The sequence below is a fragment of the Selaginella moellendorffii genome, unplaced genomic scaffold (genome assembly GCF_000143415.4).
Source record: "Selaginella moellendorffii unplaced genomic scaffold, v1.0 SELMOscaffold_39, whole genome shotgun sequence".
Classification (NCBI taxonomy): Eukaryota; Viridiplantae; Streptophyta; class Lycopodiopsida; order Selaginellales; family Selaginellaceae; genus Selaginella; species Selaginella moellendorffii.
The window spans coordinates 360,385-378,026 of NW_003314300.1; the positions used below are offsets into that span (position 1 = coordinate 360,385).

Below are 17,642 nucleotides of genomic sequence, written 5' to 3' on the forward strand. Positions count from 1 at the left end.
CACCTGAATTAGTGATTTTAGACTCCGACAATGAAGCTCAACCATCACCAGCTCGACAACAATGCCAAGACTCAATACCAGAAAACGGACAGACAAATCGTCAAACATCGACATTGACACCAGAACACAATTCGGCAAACTTTGACAAAATCCAAGCAGTCGCAGAGACTATCCTCAACCAAAATATTCAGATCACCATCGGCCAACTGAGAAGCAGCGACACACATCAACCTTGCCACATATCTCAAATTCGCAAGAGCCCTTCAAGATGTTCAAGCTCGACGAATGACAACACAAGTAGATGACACGGATAACTCAGATTCTGATAGCAGTTCCAACGACGACTCCGATGATGAACTCAGAGAGAGCACCAAGTCAAAACTTCGGAAACTTAGGAAAACAATTGACAAGCTCAAGGGAAAAGCCAAGGCCGACATCAAAGAATTTCGATCTGGAATTTGGTGTACTAAGTGCAAGAACGAAGGACATCCGGCAAGTGACTGCAAGCTCCAAATCTCCAAATGCCAGATCTGTACCAAAGAAGGTCACGACGCCAAGACTTGTAGATTTCGAAATTCTCCAGAAGTTCGACAAGTCTCGAACTATCCCCGACAGCAGTTTCGACAACCATATCCAAATCAATACTTCGACAATTACCAGCCACCACCTCTGACAAACTGGAGACCACCGAGAAACAACTTCCAACACCAGAGTCGACAATGGAATGATCAACCTCGCTATAACAACTACAACAATTACAACGACTACAACAACTACTACAACAATCGACAACACCCGCCGAACCGGAACTACCCAGCAAACCGAGACAACAACAACCAAGGATACCAACAATACCCAAGATACCAGAACCCAAGATACCAAGGCCAAGGTTATCAAGACCAGGCCTACCAAGGCAACTACAACAACCGACCATGGCAACCTCGACTTCAAAACCAAGGCGGTTCGTCGAGACTTGGTCCACCGCCTCCTCGACAACAAGATCAGAACCAGCAGCAACCACCAACAACAAGGATGGTCGAGACCGACGAACTACCTTATGCCGACAATGACGACTCAGATCCTCAAGTCATGGCAGTACAAACCCGAGCACAAATTCGAGCAGAAAAACAACAACAACCGGACAGAGATTCCGGAGATAGTGAAGAGAAAGGCCCTGAGAGCCCGACAAAACTCCGGGAATGGAAAAAGAAGCAGAAGTTAGCTGCCAAGATACAGCAGAAACTCGCTCTACAACCACCCGAATTAGTGATTTTAGACTCCGACAATGAAGCTCAACCATCACCAGCTCGACAACAATGCCAAGACTCAATACCAGAAAACGGACAGACAAATCATCCAACATCGACACCGACACCAAAACACAATTCGGCAAACTTCGACAAAATCCAAGCAGTCGCAGAGACTATCCTCAACCAAAATATTCAGATCACCATCGGCCAACTGCTGAAGATTGCACCCTACCTCACCAAACAGCTCACCGATCTGACATCTGCACCGACCAACACTTTGATAGACTCGCCCACACTCAACTCGACACAGACAGCTGTTGACACATTTCGAACCGAGATTCAACCAGGCGATTGTGACAATGATGTTCCGACAATCGACCTACGACTCGACAAACATCTTGTTCGAGGAGCCATAATTGACGGCGGCTCCAGCGTTAATATTATTGAAGAAAGTCTTGTTCAACAACTCAACATCGGCCCAGTTCACCCAGCACCTTTCAATGTCTGAATGGCCAACCACCGATCTGTTCAACCCAAAGGCATCATCCGAAAAGTCAACACCACCATTCAAGGCGTCAAAATACCAGTCAACTATGTCATCCTCAAACTACCGGAGCAGACCGACGGATACTCAATTCTCCTCGGTCGACCTTGGCTCCGAACTGCCCAAGTTTATCAAGATTGGCCCAATGACAATCTTATCCTTCACGGACCAGACGGACCAACAACTGTGTCGACAAAAGCGACTAAATCGCTGTCCAGCCACAACCGACCTATTGACTTGGAAGAATATAATCTCGAAGATGGCCTCGACGACTATCAAGAACAACAAATTCTCAAAGCCTACCCCGATCTCGAACCTTTGGCCAAGATCGACCTCTTCCGAATTGTCGCCGACTTCCAACGAGAACAACCCCCGATTACATCAGCACTGAAAAATCCAGTCACTCGAGATACAAAACTCGAAGCGCCACCGGCATTCACAGTCGACAACCACAACAAAGTTGCCTACATTCCGTCAATTCCAGCAGACCAAAAACTCGAAAAAGTCAGCCTTGCCGACGACGGCAACGAACACTACATTGTACTCGCCACTGACATCTCGGCAAGTTTTCGAGACAAAGGCATCAATCTTCTCCGAAAGAAGAAACACTTGTTCGCTTGGAGTTATCGAGACCTTAAGGGAGTTTTGCCAAAACTCAGCCTTCACACCATCACCCTTCTTCCAGACTCAAAACCAAGAAGACAAGCAGCCTACCGGATGAATCCAAATCTGATGGAACAAGTAAAGGAAGAACTCGACAAGCTTCTCCAAGTCGAGTACATCTACCCAATTCAGAATCCGATATGGCTTTTACCACTGGTGGTTGTACCGAAGAAAAATGGCAAACTTCAAATCTGCGTCAACTATAAACAGCTCAACGACGCCACCAAAAAAGATGTCTTCCCGATACCATTTACCGACGAAGTTCTTGACGCAGTCGCCGGACACGAGATGTATTCCTTCCTCGATGGTTTCTCCGGCTACAACCAAATTCACATCGCCGAAGAAGATCAGCACAAGACAGCATTCATCAGTCCATGGGGAGCCTATGCTTATTGACGAATGCCTTTTGGACTCTGCAACGCCCCATTCACCTTCCAAAGGCTTGTTACCAACACTTTCCGAGACTACCTCACTGACTTCATGAGAGTCTTCATGGACGACTTCAGCGTTTTCAGCTCGGAAGATCAACATCTTGAATGCCTGGAGAAATGCCTCAACAAGTGTGAGGAGAACAACATAGCACTCAACCCCGACAAATGCGCTTTCTTCGTCAAATCTGGAGTACTCCTCGGCCACGTTGTCTGCAAAGATGGCATTCTCATCGACAAGGACAAAGTTGACATCATCTCCAAACTTGAACTGCCGAAGAACCAGAAAGAACTTCGGCGCTTCCTCGGCAAAGTCGGATATCACCGACGATTCATCCACAAGTATGCTCACATTGCCAAACCACTCACCGATGGACTAAAACAAGATGCCCAATGGACATGGACGTCCGAACAGCAACAAGCATTCGACAATCTCCGACTCAAACTAACAACAGCACCGATCCTTGCCAAGCCCGACTGGACACAAGAGTTCCACATTCATGTCGACACTTCCGACGTCGCCACTGGTGCAATTCTGAGCCAAACTCAACACGACAACCGAGATCAACCGATCTACTACGCCAGCCGACTACTCAACCCAGCTGAACGAAATTACACCACTACCGAGAAAGAAGCTCTCGGCATGATCTACTCACTTCAGAAGTTTCGACACTACATACTGTCAACCAAAGTCGTAATTTTTGTCGACCACAAGGCACTCCTTTACCTCATCAACAAGCCGATATTATCTGGTCGAATATCAAAATGGTTCCTTTTACTACAAGAATACAACTTTGAGATCGTCCACAAACCCGGCAAAAATCACGAGCAAGCAGATTATCTCAGCCGGATCACCACCGGCGATAAACCCGAAAGACTTACCGATGACTTACCCGACTCAAACCTATTCCGAGTTTCAATACCAGCAACCTGGCTCGACGACGTCTTCAGTTACCTGCACTCAGCAAAAGTTCCAGATCAGTACACTATGTCCGACCAAAAGAAGACTTTTGTTGCTAAAACCCGACGATACTCAGTCATCGGAGGCACTCTCTACAAACTAGGAATTGACAACATTCTTCGCCGATGCATCAAGCCGCCAACCACAACTCAAATCATCAAGGAAGCTCATGATGGACCTTCCAGCGGACACTTCGCCGCTGACACCACAACTCGGAAGATTCTTCAAGCCGGCCTCTGGTGGCTGACACTCTGGCATGACACTGAAGAATTCTGCAAACGCTGCGACACATGTCAAAGACACCGACTACCACCAAAAACTCAGACTCAACAACTCAACCCAACATTCCCAATGGCACCATTTCAGAAATGGGGACTTGACTTCATCGGACCCCAAGTCAGCACCCATCGACGAAATCAGTACATCATTGTCGCCACCGATTACACTACCAAGTGGGCCGAAGCAATACCTCTCCGACATGCCACAGCGAAAGCAACAGCAACCTTCATCTACGAAAATATCATCACTCGTTTCAGCACACCACTCGAACTCGTCACCGACAGAGGCACCCACTTCATCAATCAAACAATCGAACATCTCGCCACCGAGTTCAAAATCCGACACAAAACGTCGACACCATACTATCCTCAAGGCAACGGTCAAGCAGAAGCAACAAACAAAACACTAAAGACCATCCTCAAAAAAAGTCATCAACGATTCCGGCAAAGACTGGGACGACAAACTTCTTGACGTACTTTGGGCCTATCGCACTGCGTATAAAGTCACCACTGACATGACGCCATTCAAACTCGCCTTTGGAACAGAAGCCATCACACCAATTGAATTCATCATCCCAAGCATGTGAATCACCGTCAAGTATAATCTCGACACCCGACATGCAGTTCGAGAAAGGCTTCAGCAACTAGAACATCTCGACGAACTCCGACTCAATGCCCTCTGGACACTTCATGCCATCCAAAAACAAAGAAAAGCTCGGCACGATCGACAAGCATCCCAGCATAACATTCCCAAATACAGCGTCGACGACCATGTTCTCTGGTACCGAGGACCCATCGGCAAACTTGGCCGAATACTCCACACCAACTGGCAAGGACCTTTCAAAATCATTGAACTATACCCCAACGGCACCGCCAAAGTCAGCACACTCGCCGAAGACTTCACTAAGATCGTCAACCTCAACAAGCTTCGACCATATCACGTCAACATATTCAACATCAGCACCTCAACAAATTTCAGACCCAAACCGACAAACACCCCAAAACCAACAATCAACACTCACCCCAATAGACAAACTTTAACTCAAATCAGTTCGACACAACTCAACTCAACTCAACACGAACTCATCCACCAACTTCAGCAACAAACAGCAGCAAAAATCTGTAAGTCCCAAGCTACCGTTGGATCAACGCCACCTGAGCAAATATCAACAGTTGAACTTGAGTTAACTTCATGACCAATATCCACCATTGATTTGCAATCAAGCCAAATCAAACCACATCAATTCCGTCAACAAATCTCGACCGTTCATCACCAGCAATCGAGCGCCGCACGATCAGCCAACCAACAGTTACAGGTTTCAAGAACCCTAACGAGGCGAGCACTTCGATCGCAGAAAATGAAGAGAAAGATGCCAGCTCATCCACCCCAACGCCTCAGATACGTCATACACCATATTCCTAGGCTTCCCAGCAACGACACAACCACCTGGCTCAAGGACCATGGATTCGAGCTCCTCCACAAGGCCTTTTCAACACACCCTGATCAAAAACTAGCGAGGAAACTGGCAGCCTCCTTCAACCCCAAGAACAACACCATAACCGATGGCACCAACGAGATCACCCTCAGCCCAGCAAGAATCGCTTCTGTTTTCAAAATCTCCAACAAGGGACTGCTCAAATTTTCAGGAGAAGTTCCACAGCAAATCATCAAGGCCAATCGAGAAATTACCGGTGAGCTCACATGGGAGGACATCGAGGAGCAGCATATGGATCGACTCAAAGCCCTCCTCCTCTACTACAAACTTCGCCCAACAGATCGCACCATCGGCAAGCGCACAGCAGAAGTCTACGGAGCTCTACTCGACGGCAAACGTGTGAACGTGGCTCATCATCTCCACGAGCTCCCTCTCAAGCTTCTTGACTGCGCCATCCTCACCACACTCAACAAGAAGACCATGCGCACAGTAATCTTCCCACTGCTGATCGCTCTACACGAAGCTCTTCCCAACAAGCAACCGTGGACAACCCAAACGAACTCCACAGAACAAAGTGACAGCTCCGAAGAACACTCAGAATCAGAAGGAGCAACTCCCAGCAAGAAACCAAAGCCAGCATCTCAACAATCAGGCTCAACTCACTCCAACAACACTAGCTCCAGCAACAAACACTCCAACAATTCAACTCCACTTCGCCGCCGCTTCACACGCAAAACACCAGTGAATCCAGCTCCCAAACCCTTGATCCGAGAGCACCTCATCATCAGTGACAAGGAACACAACTCACACCACCATCAACAATCACCCCAGAGCCCGCATCCACTCGAATCAGCCCCAAAACCGACAACTTCTCACAAACACATCAACATCGCCAAAGAAAAACGTCAGCTGATCGCCCAAAACTCAATTTCTACACCAGCTGAGAACAACATTCTCAACACCCCGACCTCCTTGACACGTTCCACAAAAGAAAACATTGACTACCTTCGCCAATCACTTGAAGAACACGCAACCATGTCTCCTCCAGCAAATACCACGACCAGCATTCACAAAAATTCCGCCCCTTCAACAAAATTCCAAGCGAAAAATTTTTCAACGGATAAATTAATTTCAGTGCCACATCTGGGCCGTTCATCCACCATCAAACTGAAAAGCTCATCTCCAACCACCTCAAAGAATCTGGCCCAACCACGTCACCCACATCCAACGAAGCATATTCAGCCTCCAGCAACTTCAACTCCCGGGACCAAGAACAGAGCGAACCCTAGCGAGAAACACCAGGATCACCGAGCAGGAGCAGGAGCAGCAACCATGCCTCAGCCACAGAGTCAGGTACGCCGTGATTATGACGAGATCAGGAAGGAGTACGAAGATAAACTTCGCGACCCAAGCTACTGCACCCGCAAGTTGTTTGAAGCCCTGGATCAACGCATGCACCGCGAGCAAGCAAACTACTTCCCAACACCAGCCGACATTGCACAGCATCTTCTCAATCAAGACTCCTTCATATACACCCGGGGAGCGATCAAGAAGGAATTTTATGAGCCTTTAAACCACCGGCTGGATACTCAGATTGAAGAGATGAAGCAGATCCGCACTGACCTCCGGGACATCAGGAAGATCGTCTCTAAGCAGCCATCAACCCCATCAGCAGCTCACGAATTCACCTACAAATTCAAATACGAAGAGCTCAACACCCGCTACCGGAAACTCGAGGATGATCATACCGCCCTGCTGGCTGAGGTAGCCGACCTCCAGGAAGATGGGACAGATCCACCAGACAGTGTCCCTAACCACGAGCTTACACTCCCACAGCAAAAACGTCGCCTCTATCGACTTGAACAGCAGCAGCAACAAGCGATGGAAACTGACTATGTTCGCACCGAGGACGGTGTCTAGTTTTGTCAGGGGAGCAGAATGTAGCAACCAAAAACCCAGGTTCAGGGGACTCCGACTTTGAACCCAGGGCTGCATCGGAGCCATAGATTAAATCATGCACAGCATATAGTATATGCTAGCAGTTAGAACCGCTAGCCTTTCAAAAGGGGGAATCCGAATTGTGAATCCCTATCTCCATTCCATTGTTTTTCTTATCAATACACAGCATTCTTTTACTCGTGCTTCTTCTCTGCCCTTGGAGATCGGGACCTTCTCTCTTTTGTTTTCTTACAAACAATAGATTTCCAGCGAAGAAGAGTTTTCACACCTCTTCAGTTGCTCTGCTCCAGGGATTGTCGAGCTCTTCGAAGTCTGGGTTTAGCACAAGCATGATAAACACGATCAGCTCGAGAGCCATGGAGTTTCTGTGTTCTACTGGGGGAGATGTTTCGACCACGGACGATTTAGGTGTTGCCACAGCACTGGTGAAATGCTTTGGAAGTCACAGGAGAATCAATGAAACTGAGGTGTTTGAGAGATTTTGACACTATAGGTTCGACTTGGTGCTCTGGAACGCCATGGTATGGGCTTATGCCGATCCCGAAGAAGCTCTGTTCGTGCTGAAAATGATGGATCTGGAAGGTGATAAGGATGATACGTTCACGTTCGCGACTGTTTTAACTGCGTGTGCTACCAGTTGCGAGCATGCATTGCTACAAACGAACTTTCTTCACGATCGAGCGACCAGTTTGGGGCTTGGATCCGATCCAGTTGTGGTAGCAGCAGTTATCAACTCGTACTCCAAGTCCCAGAGGCTCGGGCTTGCAAGGAGCACTTTCGAAGGACTTGCGACGGACAAACGAGATGCAGTGGTACGCACGATCAGGTCACATCCAAGGCGCTCTGGAGATCTTCTCCAAGATGGATCATCCGGACAAGATCACAATCGCGCAGGTGCTGGATGCCTACACGGATCTGGCATGCCTCAGCCAGTGCAAGGCCGCTCATCGCGATTTCATGTCGCCAAACCAAGAGCTCGAGTCGGAGAAAATGGTGGCCAACGCTCTTGTAAACATGTACGCGAAGTGTGGAAGCCTGGAAGAGGCCAGGAGAGTTTTCGACAGGATGAGCTTGCAGTTCAGGAACATCGTCTCGTCATGATCTCGGCTTACGCCCAGCACGCCCGGAGCTCCGAGTCGATGGAGCTGTTCCAGAGGATGCAGCAGCAAGGAGTGGAGCCGAATCAAGTGACTTTCATCAGTATCTTGAGCTCTTGCAGCCACTCGGGCTTGATCGATCAAGCAGCGTACTGTTTCTACAGCATGGAGCAAGATCAGAGCTTGCTGGCGTCCCAGAGTCATCTGGTTCATATGGTTGATCTTCTCGGACGAGCTGGGATGCTCATGTTGAGGTATACGCTCTCTATGACATGATCCTAGGTGGCAGGAGTGTCACTTCATTGATCCAGGTGTAGGCTAAAGGTGTGTCTCTTCATCATGTATATATATCTATGATATGATATACAACTATCCTTTGAGTCATCCACCATTGTAGCTTCTGCTCTTCTTCTCTTCATGGTATCATGGTATCGGAGCCCTGAGGGCTTCAGATCCAGGGACGATGGTGCTGGCCGAGGAAGAGGCTAGCGAGGATGACGATGAGCCACTGGACGTGGCTGAGAGGTGTCAAGATTTGGCACTGTGCTGTACTGAGTGCCAAGATAACGGCACTAGCGAGCTGAGCAAGGCGCTAAGGCGTGATCAAGCAGAGACCAGCCCAGAGGCGCTGTGGCGCGAGGCACTGGCCGAGCAGAGGTGAGCGCTGGGCACCCTGTAGGGTAGAGGCGCGAGACACCAAGGGCTGCAAGCAGAGGTGCGAAGGGATTGGAGTGCTGGGGCGCTGGTGGACTGGAAAGAGGTGCTGTCCAGAGGCAAGCAGGCAGAGGCGATGCTGAGTGTTGGGCTGTGAGAGGGCTCCATAGCAGAGGGAGAGAGCCATTAGGACTCTGGCCAAGGAGGCTTGGTCGAGGCTGAGCTTCAACTGAGGACAGTGAGAGATCAGAGGATGTGATCGAGTAGAGACTGGCTGGCAGAGGCGCTGAGAGAGGAAAGACTGCGATCAGAGGCCGTGAAGGAGGCACTAGGGCGTGTGAGGCCCCGCAGAGACTCACCAGAGGTGAGTGCCGGGCGTAGAGGCACGAGGCACCGAGGGCTGGCCAAGCAGAGACTCCACTGGAGCGCTGAGTGAGGCGCTGCTGTGAGAAGGCACTGGCAGAGGCGCTGAGAGGAGGCACTGAGTAGAGACAGATTTCTGTCATGGATATGACCAAGTGCTTGGATGCAGAGGGAGAGTGATCTCAGATTCATGTCATCGAGATCGAGAGGGACTCCTATGTGGCAGAAGTGCCACTTCATTGATCCAGGTGTAGGCTAGAGGCAAGTCTCTTCATCATGTATATATATCTATAATATGATATACAACTATCCTTTGAGTCATCCACTATCGTAGCTTCCGCTCTTCTTCTTTTTAGCTCAAGCATGCACAAGAGATTCGGGAGTCTAGCTCTTCTCGCAAAATCAAGGAATTGCCACCGTGCGCGATGGTGGAGAGCTTGCTTGGAGGATGCTACACGCAAGGAGACCAAGAGATGGCCTCCAAGATTGTGGGAAGAGCGCTAGAATCTCCCTCGGCGTACATGAAATGTTCCAACATTCGTCAGGTCCAGGTATCCTGAAACCAATCCTCATCCAAGAAACGGCGCATGACATCTTTCAGCTCTGGATCTCCCCGGCCCTTGACCCGTGACTCCAAGCGATCATGCTTCTCGGCCAGCTGTTCACCAAGCTCCTCGATCTGGTGATCGACTTCACTGTCTGGAATCGCTATTCTCTGCCATTGATTGCAGAACTGTTGGAAACAGATTGGGAGACCGACGATGGACACGAGCGCTACAAGCAGCAGGGTATCGTCAAGAGTCAACAATTCCTAATCGCAAGTCGTAGTTTTTTGGAATAGTCCCACGTTGTTGATAGCTCTGGAACGAAGGCAAAATGAATTCAATTTACAGCACAGTTGCACTCGTCGTTAAATGCTTTGGGGCTTGAAGAAAGATTGAATTACTTTTGAAACTAAATTGAATAAAAACCGCTTTCTAAGGGTGGTTTATATTCATACCATATAGGGTGCAAGAAACATTTATTTCGTCGTTTATTTACCACCCAGTCAAGCACGAATGAAATCGTTTACCTGGACACTAATGGGGCTCCGTACATAATGGACGCCATCTGACCAAGTGATGGAGCCAAAAGCATAGTGCCCCACTGAACGAACTATTTGAGCAGCCTCAAACGTGATCTCATAAGACAGCTTTGTCACGGAACTGTTGAAATGGAGATTGTCCGGTTTGACTGTAACTCTGACGCTATGCGGCTCTTCCACGATTGCCCTGTAACTTGAGTATGGTGTCCCTACGTTTGTGACAACTCTTTTCACTGTTTTGGTTCCCACCAGATTGGAGATTGTTATCGAGGGATAGTTCAGCTCAGTGGCTGCTAGAGTCTGAGACGAGCATTTGGAGTGTTCAATCTTGCAAATGCTGCCCAGACTGCAGCAGAAGAGAGCATAGTCTTGAGGAGTGGTAACGTAAACAAGGCCTGGATCTGCTGCTTTGGTTGGATTGATGTGTCCTGCACCATATCCGAAGGGGTTGGAATAACTTAGTGTGAAACTATCAGTTATTATATCCCTTGTGTTGTCCATGTTCCAAGCTGCAACCGTGATACTTCAGGACAGAACTTGCAAAACCCACATACCTGTTGTCATAATTGCAGACTTGATTGCGGAGGGGCTCCAATCTGGATGCAAGGATTTAAGCAAAGCCGCAACACCGGAAACGTGAGGACAGGACATGGACGTGCCACTCATCGCTCCAAAACTCTTTGCTGAGCTGCTTGAATGGTTTTTTGGAGGAATAGCAGCGATTATGTCAACGCCAGGAGCAATGATATCAGGCTGCAATGCCGGTAATATATCAGATGTTTGAATTTGGAAACCAAATGACTCACAAACCTTTAGAATATCAGGAGAAATTGGGTTTGGTCCCCTGGCTGAGAAGGTTGCAACAGCAGGGGCTGGTCCAATCCCGGTCACAGTTTCAGGTGGATGGATATAGATCGTTGACGATCTGCAATTGGAGGTAGCCAAGTTCAAATGATGAAGATAAACAAGATCGATCTGGCTTACTTCTCATGTGATCTGTGACCTAAGAGCTGCACACCGCATGCACTGGGAACTACAAATATAGGGAGCGACAAGGTTCCTGTTATCGATCTGGCTGTATCGGTGATTATAATTCCGGTGGCTCCAGCCTTTTCGATAGCATCCATGTCCACGGGAAGCTCGGCGCTGGAAGCAAAGCAAAGGACATACTTCCCTCTCAGGGTGGTACCATTCAATGTCGCTTCTGTACAATAGCTGCACAGAATTCACCTCATCAGAGAGATACTAGTGTCCGAATGTATGCATACCCATTCTCCCCAGAGGCAATTCCATGCAATCCAACTTTAGAACCGGTCCGGTGCTGTGATGGCGTTGCCTGTCCAAAAACTTCAAAAATGAAGGTTCATACAGCCATTTTGCAAACCTGGCAAGAGGTAGCATTGTCGGGAAGAACGATCTTTGCATGGAAACCCCGGTCAATAGTGCTTGCTCCCACACTCAGAATCCAGGGAGCAGTGTTAATGATTGTGGACGGATATGGTCCCGAATTGCCACCACTTGCCACAACTAAAATCCCATTCTGGACTGCATGAAATGCGGCAATTGCAATGCCATCCGTGTTGTAGTCGTACGTATTTTCCATGCCTGCAGAAATGGACAGGATGTCGACTCCGTCATAAATTGCGTAGTCGATTGCAGAAATAATGTCTGCTTCTAAGCTGCTACTCTCTTCATAGAATTTGTACATTGCAAGCCTGGCCATTGGTGCTCCACCACGAGCTATTCCGCTGCCAAATTCATCATCGCTGGCTCCGTAAACGAGCCTGCCTACAGCGGTCGACGATGTATGCGTGCCGTGAGAGTTTTTGTCCCTGGGTGATCTGTAATCCTCCACGCTAGGATCCACACTTTGGTCGAAATATCGAGCTCCTATAAGTTTCCTGCATTCATGCAGTTAAAACACATGAAACGGCTATACTTCCAAGTTCCAAGCCACTCGGAGGTCCCAACAACGAACCTATTACAGTTTGAAGCCGTGAAGTTCTCGCCTATTTGACATATTCCCTTCCATCTTGTGGGAACTGCTGGCATTGATTTGTCATTGAAACTCTCAGCTTCAGGCCATACACCTGCAGAAAAGTTCCGAAATTTGGTATCTGCTGCACACTAGAATGTGAAACTTAACAAACACCTGAATCCACAACCCCAACAATTACGTCCACTCCGAAGCCAGATTCTTGCAAAATGCCTTTGGGCTTCATGACATCCAATCCAAGGAAGTCCCAGCTGTGAGTTGTATGCAGCTTCACCTTTTTGCTGCGGAACACAGACACAACTCCAGGCATCTCTGTTACAGAAGTATTAGCCTGAAAGCTGAGAGCACAGCCACTTACTGGACAAAGCTTTTGCATGCCCTGGATTCATATCTGCTGCGAAACCGCTGAATCCATGCCGGTAGCTGTACAAGATAGCACTTTTTGCCAAATCTTCACTTCCCAACACACTAGCCAGCGTTTCGTGATGGGATTTCGTTACCAGTTCGTGGTCTTCAATGGTTTTTTTCCCCATGTAGACTATATAAACCTACGATGGCACCAGTTAGCGCCGCTGTATACTCAATAAAATACTTACCTCTCCCATCGAGCACTGGATTTGAGCCAGAAGAATAAGAAAAGCGATTAGTGGTGCCATTCTTCAGGAGTGCAATGCAATGGAAAATCTCTAGCTGCTTTCCGAGCATACCCGGGGTTTGATATAGAGGCGACACCAGTCAGCATTCTGATCAGATGTACTGTGTGGGCCTTCACGCGCTCAATTTTTCTTTAGTCGCGATGTTGATCTGGCTGGCCCATCCGACCACTAGTAGTGGACCCGCAAACAGCCAATGGGGTTGTGTGTAGTGCGGCCCCCCCCGTGAAAAGAAAATTCGAGAAGCACATTAGGCTTCGTCCATCGATGATCCTGCATGTAAAAACATTCTCTTTACAAAGAAAGTCGATGAACAAGAAATTAGCCAACCTTTTAAAAAGAACTTTAGATCTTACTGGTGTAGTGACCACGAGTGAAGTTATTCGCAGCGTCTTCCTTGCCACTGATGAACTGCTCCGGGTGGAAGAGCTGCCTGTAGGTACCAGTGCGAACCTCATCGTAGTGCGGATAGGAGAATATGTGTCACTTCAACCCTGGAGCCTTTACTTTTGAGATACTTGTGGTGATTAGATCCATATGTATGCAAGCCTGAGGTGGTGAATCTGCTGTTTATGAGGCGGTATGTGGCACTGGCTTTAAACTTAGTGTGGTACTGGTATGAGTATGCTGATGCGAGAATGACGCCTAGAAATTCAGCCGCAAACAGACTCTACAATTAAGATATCAGGCCGAGGCAGGTTGCAAAGTGCTGAAAGACAGTTCTAGGACAAATAATGCTGCTGCCAAGCAGGCCAGCATTTCATTGTTTCTACATCTTCACATCAAATGCCCGTCTAACTATCACTTAGTCAGATATCATCGTCGGGAGCACGCAGAAATGCGGCCACATAGCTCTTTTGAGATTTTAGGTGAAGTAAAAAAAATTCAAAAAACTATTACGTGCACGATGAAGTTGGCCATGCCCAGGGCCAGCGGCCCATTTGGAGGTACCCAGACGAGCACACTTAACTCTTGCCCGAATTTCACCTCTTTATACTGCTCTAGTATGTGGGCTCACCTGAAAACTAACCTGAAACAAAATGAAAGCAACAAACACGCGTTGACTGAAGAGGATTCTTTATATCATGAGATTTGTTTGACCAGTCTCACATTTTATGACGGAGGAAAACGGGTTAGCGATAATTTTCACTCACGCTGCTCGAACTTTCTTCACAACCAAGTCGCTACTAAAACCAGGAGCACTCCTCTTCACTCCACAGTGCCTCCTCCTGTGGATAGTCTTCTTGATTTTACTGCTGCAATTTTCCACGATCCAGGGATGCTCCAGCACACCATCCAGTGTCAACCTCTAGCTCGGCTCCACAGCCAGCATCCCGGGAATGTGGACAACCATCCGGGAATCCCTGGTTCACAACAACTCGATCTCCCTGGATTGCTTGTAGCCTTTCAGCAGCTCATATGCGATCACTCCCAGTACCCATATGTCAATGGCCAGCGTCCAGCTGTTCTCCGGCTTGAGATTCCGGTGGACGATGCTGCTGGTATGTATCCCCTTGAGCGCCTTCACCAGACGCTGGATGGTCTTGGCGGCCTCCTTCTCACCCAGCGGCCCTCCCTTGATCAATCGATGGCACAGACTAGGGCCGCACAGCTCCATCATCATGGTCCCGTAGCAAGCCCCGCCACTCCTCTCCCTCACGAAGCCCGCCAAAGAGACCAGCCGTGGAGCTTGGACATGAGCTAGAGCTCTCTCCCGGCCTCCCTCCCCAATTTAAACATAGCTCATGGCGCCCTTGAGCATCATCATCCTCGATGACGATACGGCACAATCGTCATCCTCGAACTCACTGTCGCACCATCACAGAGCTTCTCCTCTCGCATAAGCTTCCTTGATATGATAAAAAGGGGAGAAACTAACGATTATATGTCGACGGCTGGATGGCGTTTTGCTGACGGCTGAGATGTGATCGCCGTGTGCCTAGCCATGAATATTTTTTAAACAATTAGAATATTTTCTATTACCCTGTCACCTTCTTGGACAAAGACAACATAGTTGTAAGTTGGGCTCACCTCCAAACATTTCTATATAAACTTCTACAAACATTTGATCTCATATTTCTTGGCAGAAAAACATCAAGGATTTAGAAGCATAAAACCCAAAATAGAGTGTTATTTGAAAGTTGTAAACTTTTTAGTTGTGTGAACTTTATATTGTGACAAATCCTGATGGGAATATTTATTTTTGCATTGACTATTGCCTATTAAACAAAATAATTATCTTGAATATATACCCTTTTCCTCACACTATTAATCTTCTAGATTGTTTAGGGAAAAATTGTTGGTTCGTAAAATTATATTTTGCTTTTGGATACTGATAAGTGCTAATGGCCAAGGAAAATATTCCCAAGACTTCTTTTTATATATTATTTGGTTTATACAAATTCTTGGTGATGCCATTTGATTTGAAAAATGCTTTAATTACTTTTTAATGGATGATGAATGAGGTTTTTTGCAATATGTTGGAGGTAACTATTAACTTTATAAATGATGTTTTGATCTATTTGGAGGGGATATAGGCATACATTAGTGATGTTTGTAAAGTGTTGGATCACTTGCAGGAAGTTAATTTAAAGCTAAAGTAATTGAAGTGTATGTTTGTGTTCAAGGATACAATTTATCTTGAGTACCATATTTCTCATTAAAGTTTGCAAGTTGATTTTAATAAATTTGTTACTCTAAAGTGTGTGAATAATATGCAATGCTTATTAGGCAAGGTGTAATCTCTCAGCCATTTCATTAATCATATTTCTAATCATATTGCATTATTGGGACCATTGTTGAAGTTGTCAATATTATCTTTCATGTGGTATATAGATTATGAGAGGGCATTTACAGATTTTAAAGAGTTGTTAATAATTTTTCCAGTTTTAGCATATCATAATTACACTAGATCTTTAGTTTTGCAGGTGGATGTTTTTTAGATAAATTTTGGAAGTGTGTTGATGTAAAAGAGCTCAAATATGTCTAATTAGCACCATCCCATTATATCAACTTTATGTTAGAACCAATGAAGATGAATTACTATATAATAAAGGTGTATTTTACAATAGTGAGAAACTTCACACATATCTACATAGTTCTCAAACATTACTAAAAGATGATCATATTGTAGTTACTTTATTATTGAAGCAGAAGAACTTGATTGATTGTATTACTCAGTGGGCTTTGAAGTTTAAGATATATGATTTTGAAGTTGTTTATCGCCAAAGGAGTTTTATATTTAATGTTAACACCTTTTCTCGAGCTCCTTTTCTTTCTTCATTCTCTTCTCATGTTTTTTATAAACCTATTGTTCAAGCATTTGTGTATTTTATGAATAAAGATTTTATGCTGTTATCAGTTGTTATATTTGATGTTCAGTGTTCACAATGTATGGAGCAAAATTTACCTTCTCTTGACAAGGTTTATAAGGCTCAAAAAATAAACATAAGATTAATCTTATTACAACCATTAGATGGTAAAATAAATAGAATATGCTAAAAAGTGTTTAGGAAAGTTTATAAATTATAAATATGTTTATATATATTATAAATACAAGATTAATCAAATGAATAACAACCATTTACTCCTACAATTTTGCTTAAGCATACCAAAAATTTACTGGATGCAACAATGTTTGGTTACTTAATAATAGTGGTTATTATTTATTAATCTTATTGATTATATGAAATCTTGAAAAGTGTTTAGAAAAGTTTGTAAATTATAAATACAAAATTAATCTAATAACTGTTAGATGGTTAGAATATTATATTTTAGGTACATCCACTCTTCCTTTATAAGTTTGCATAAGCAAACCAAAAATAATTTTTAAAAATGTTTTTCACATAAATTAAAATAATTTTCTGCATAGCAATGCTTAGTACTTATTTAGTATTTTTTAATAACCCAATTGATCAATAATTATAAACATGTTTATAATTTATAAATCAGGATTAATCTTATTGCATATTAATCATTAGATAATGGAATAAAAAGAATATACTAGGAAGTCTTTAGGAAAGTTTATAGATTATAAATATATTTATAAATTATAAATACAATATTAATCTAAATAAATAACAACAATTAGATGATTGAATATTCTTAAAATATTCAAGTATATTTTAAATATATTCAATCCCCTTATCAGTTTTGTTTAAACAAACCAATTATATAGCCTATAGTTTTTGATAATTTTTTATGTGAAGAAGTTTCTTCGGTACTTGCTAGGATCCGGGAGGTGGATGTATACGTAACGTATCGATTTTAAGGTGTC

The 17,642-nt window shown here is 45.6% G+C and overlaps 2 protein-coding genes across 3 annotated transcripts; one reads left to right on the forward strand and one right to left on the reverse strand.

Annotated features, from left to right (window-relative positions):
* The first annotated feature begins 8,037 nt into the window (after positions 1–8,037).
* Positions 8,038–8,892, forward strand: LOC9659796 (pentatricopeptide repeat-containing protein At5g66520). The gene has a single exon (XM_024683905.1). The coding sequence runs from the start codon at positions 8,038–8,040 to the stop codon at positions 8,890–8,892; it is 855 nt and encodes a 284-aa protein (XP_024539673.1).
* Positions 8,893–10,592: 1,700 nt separating this feature from the next.
* LOC9659284 (subtilisin-like protease SBT3.9) lies at positions 10,593–13,415 on the reverse strand. Of its 2 annotated transcripts, none has more exons than XM_002978977.2 (10): positions 13,310–13,415; positions 13,072–13,261; positions 12,870–13,025; positions 12,696–12,807; positions 12,102–12,618; positions 11,986–12,053; positions 11,702–11,932; positions 11,528–11,642; positions 11,272–11,470; positions 10,593–11,226 (listed from the first exon to the last, which is right to left on the reverse strand). In XM_002978977.2, exons 1-10 carry the CDS (start codon positions 13,367–13,369, stop codon positions 10,682–10,684), a joined length of 2,193 nt encoding a protein of 730 aa, XP_002979023.2. In that variant the 5' UTR covers positions 13,370–13,415; the 3' UTR covers positions 10,593–10,681. The 2 variants fall into 2 exon arrangements, with proteins under 2 accessions (XP_002979023.2, XP_024539862.1); XM_024684094.1 differs by having other exon boundaries at positions 13,072–13,251; positions 13,310–13,394.
* Positions 13,416–17,642: the final 4,227 nt, after the last annotated feature.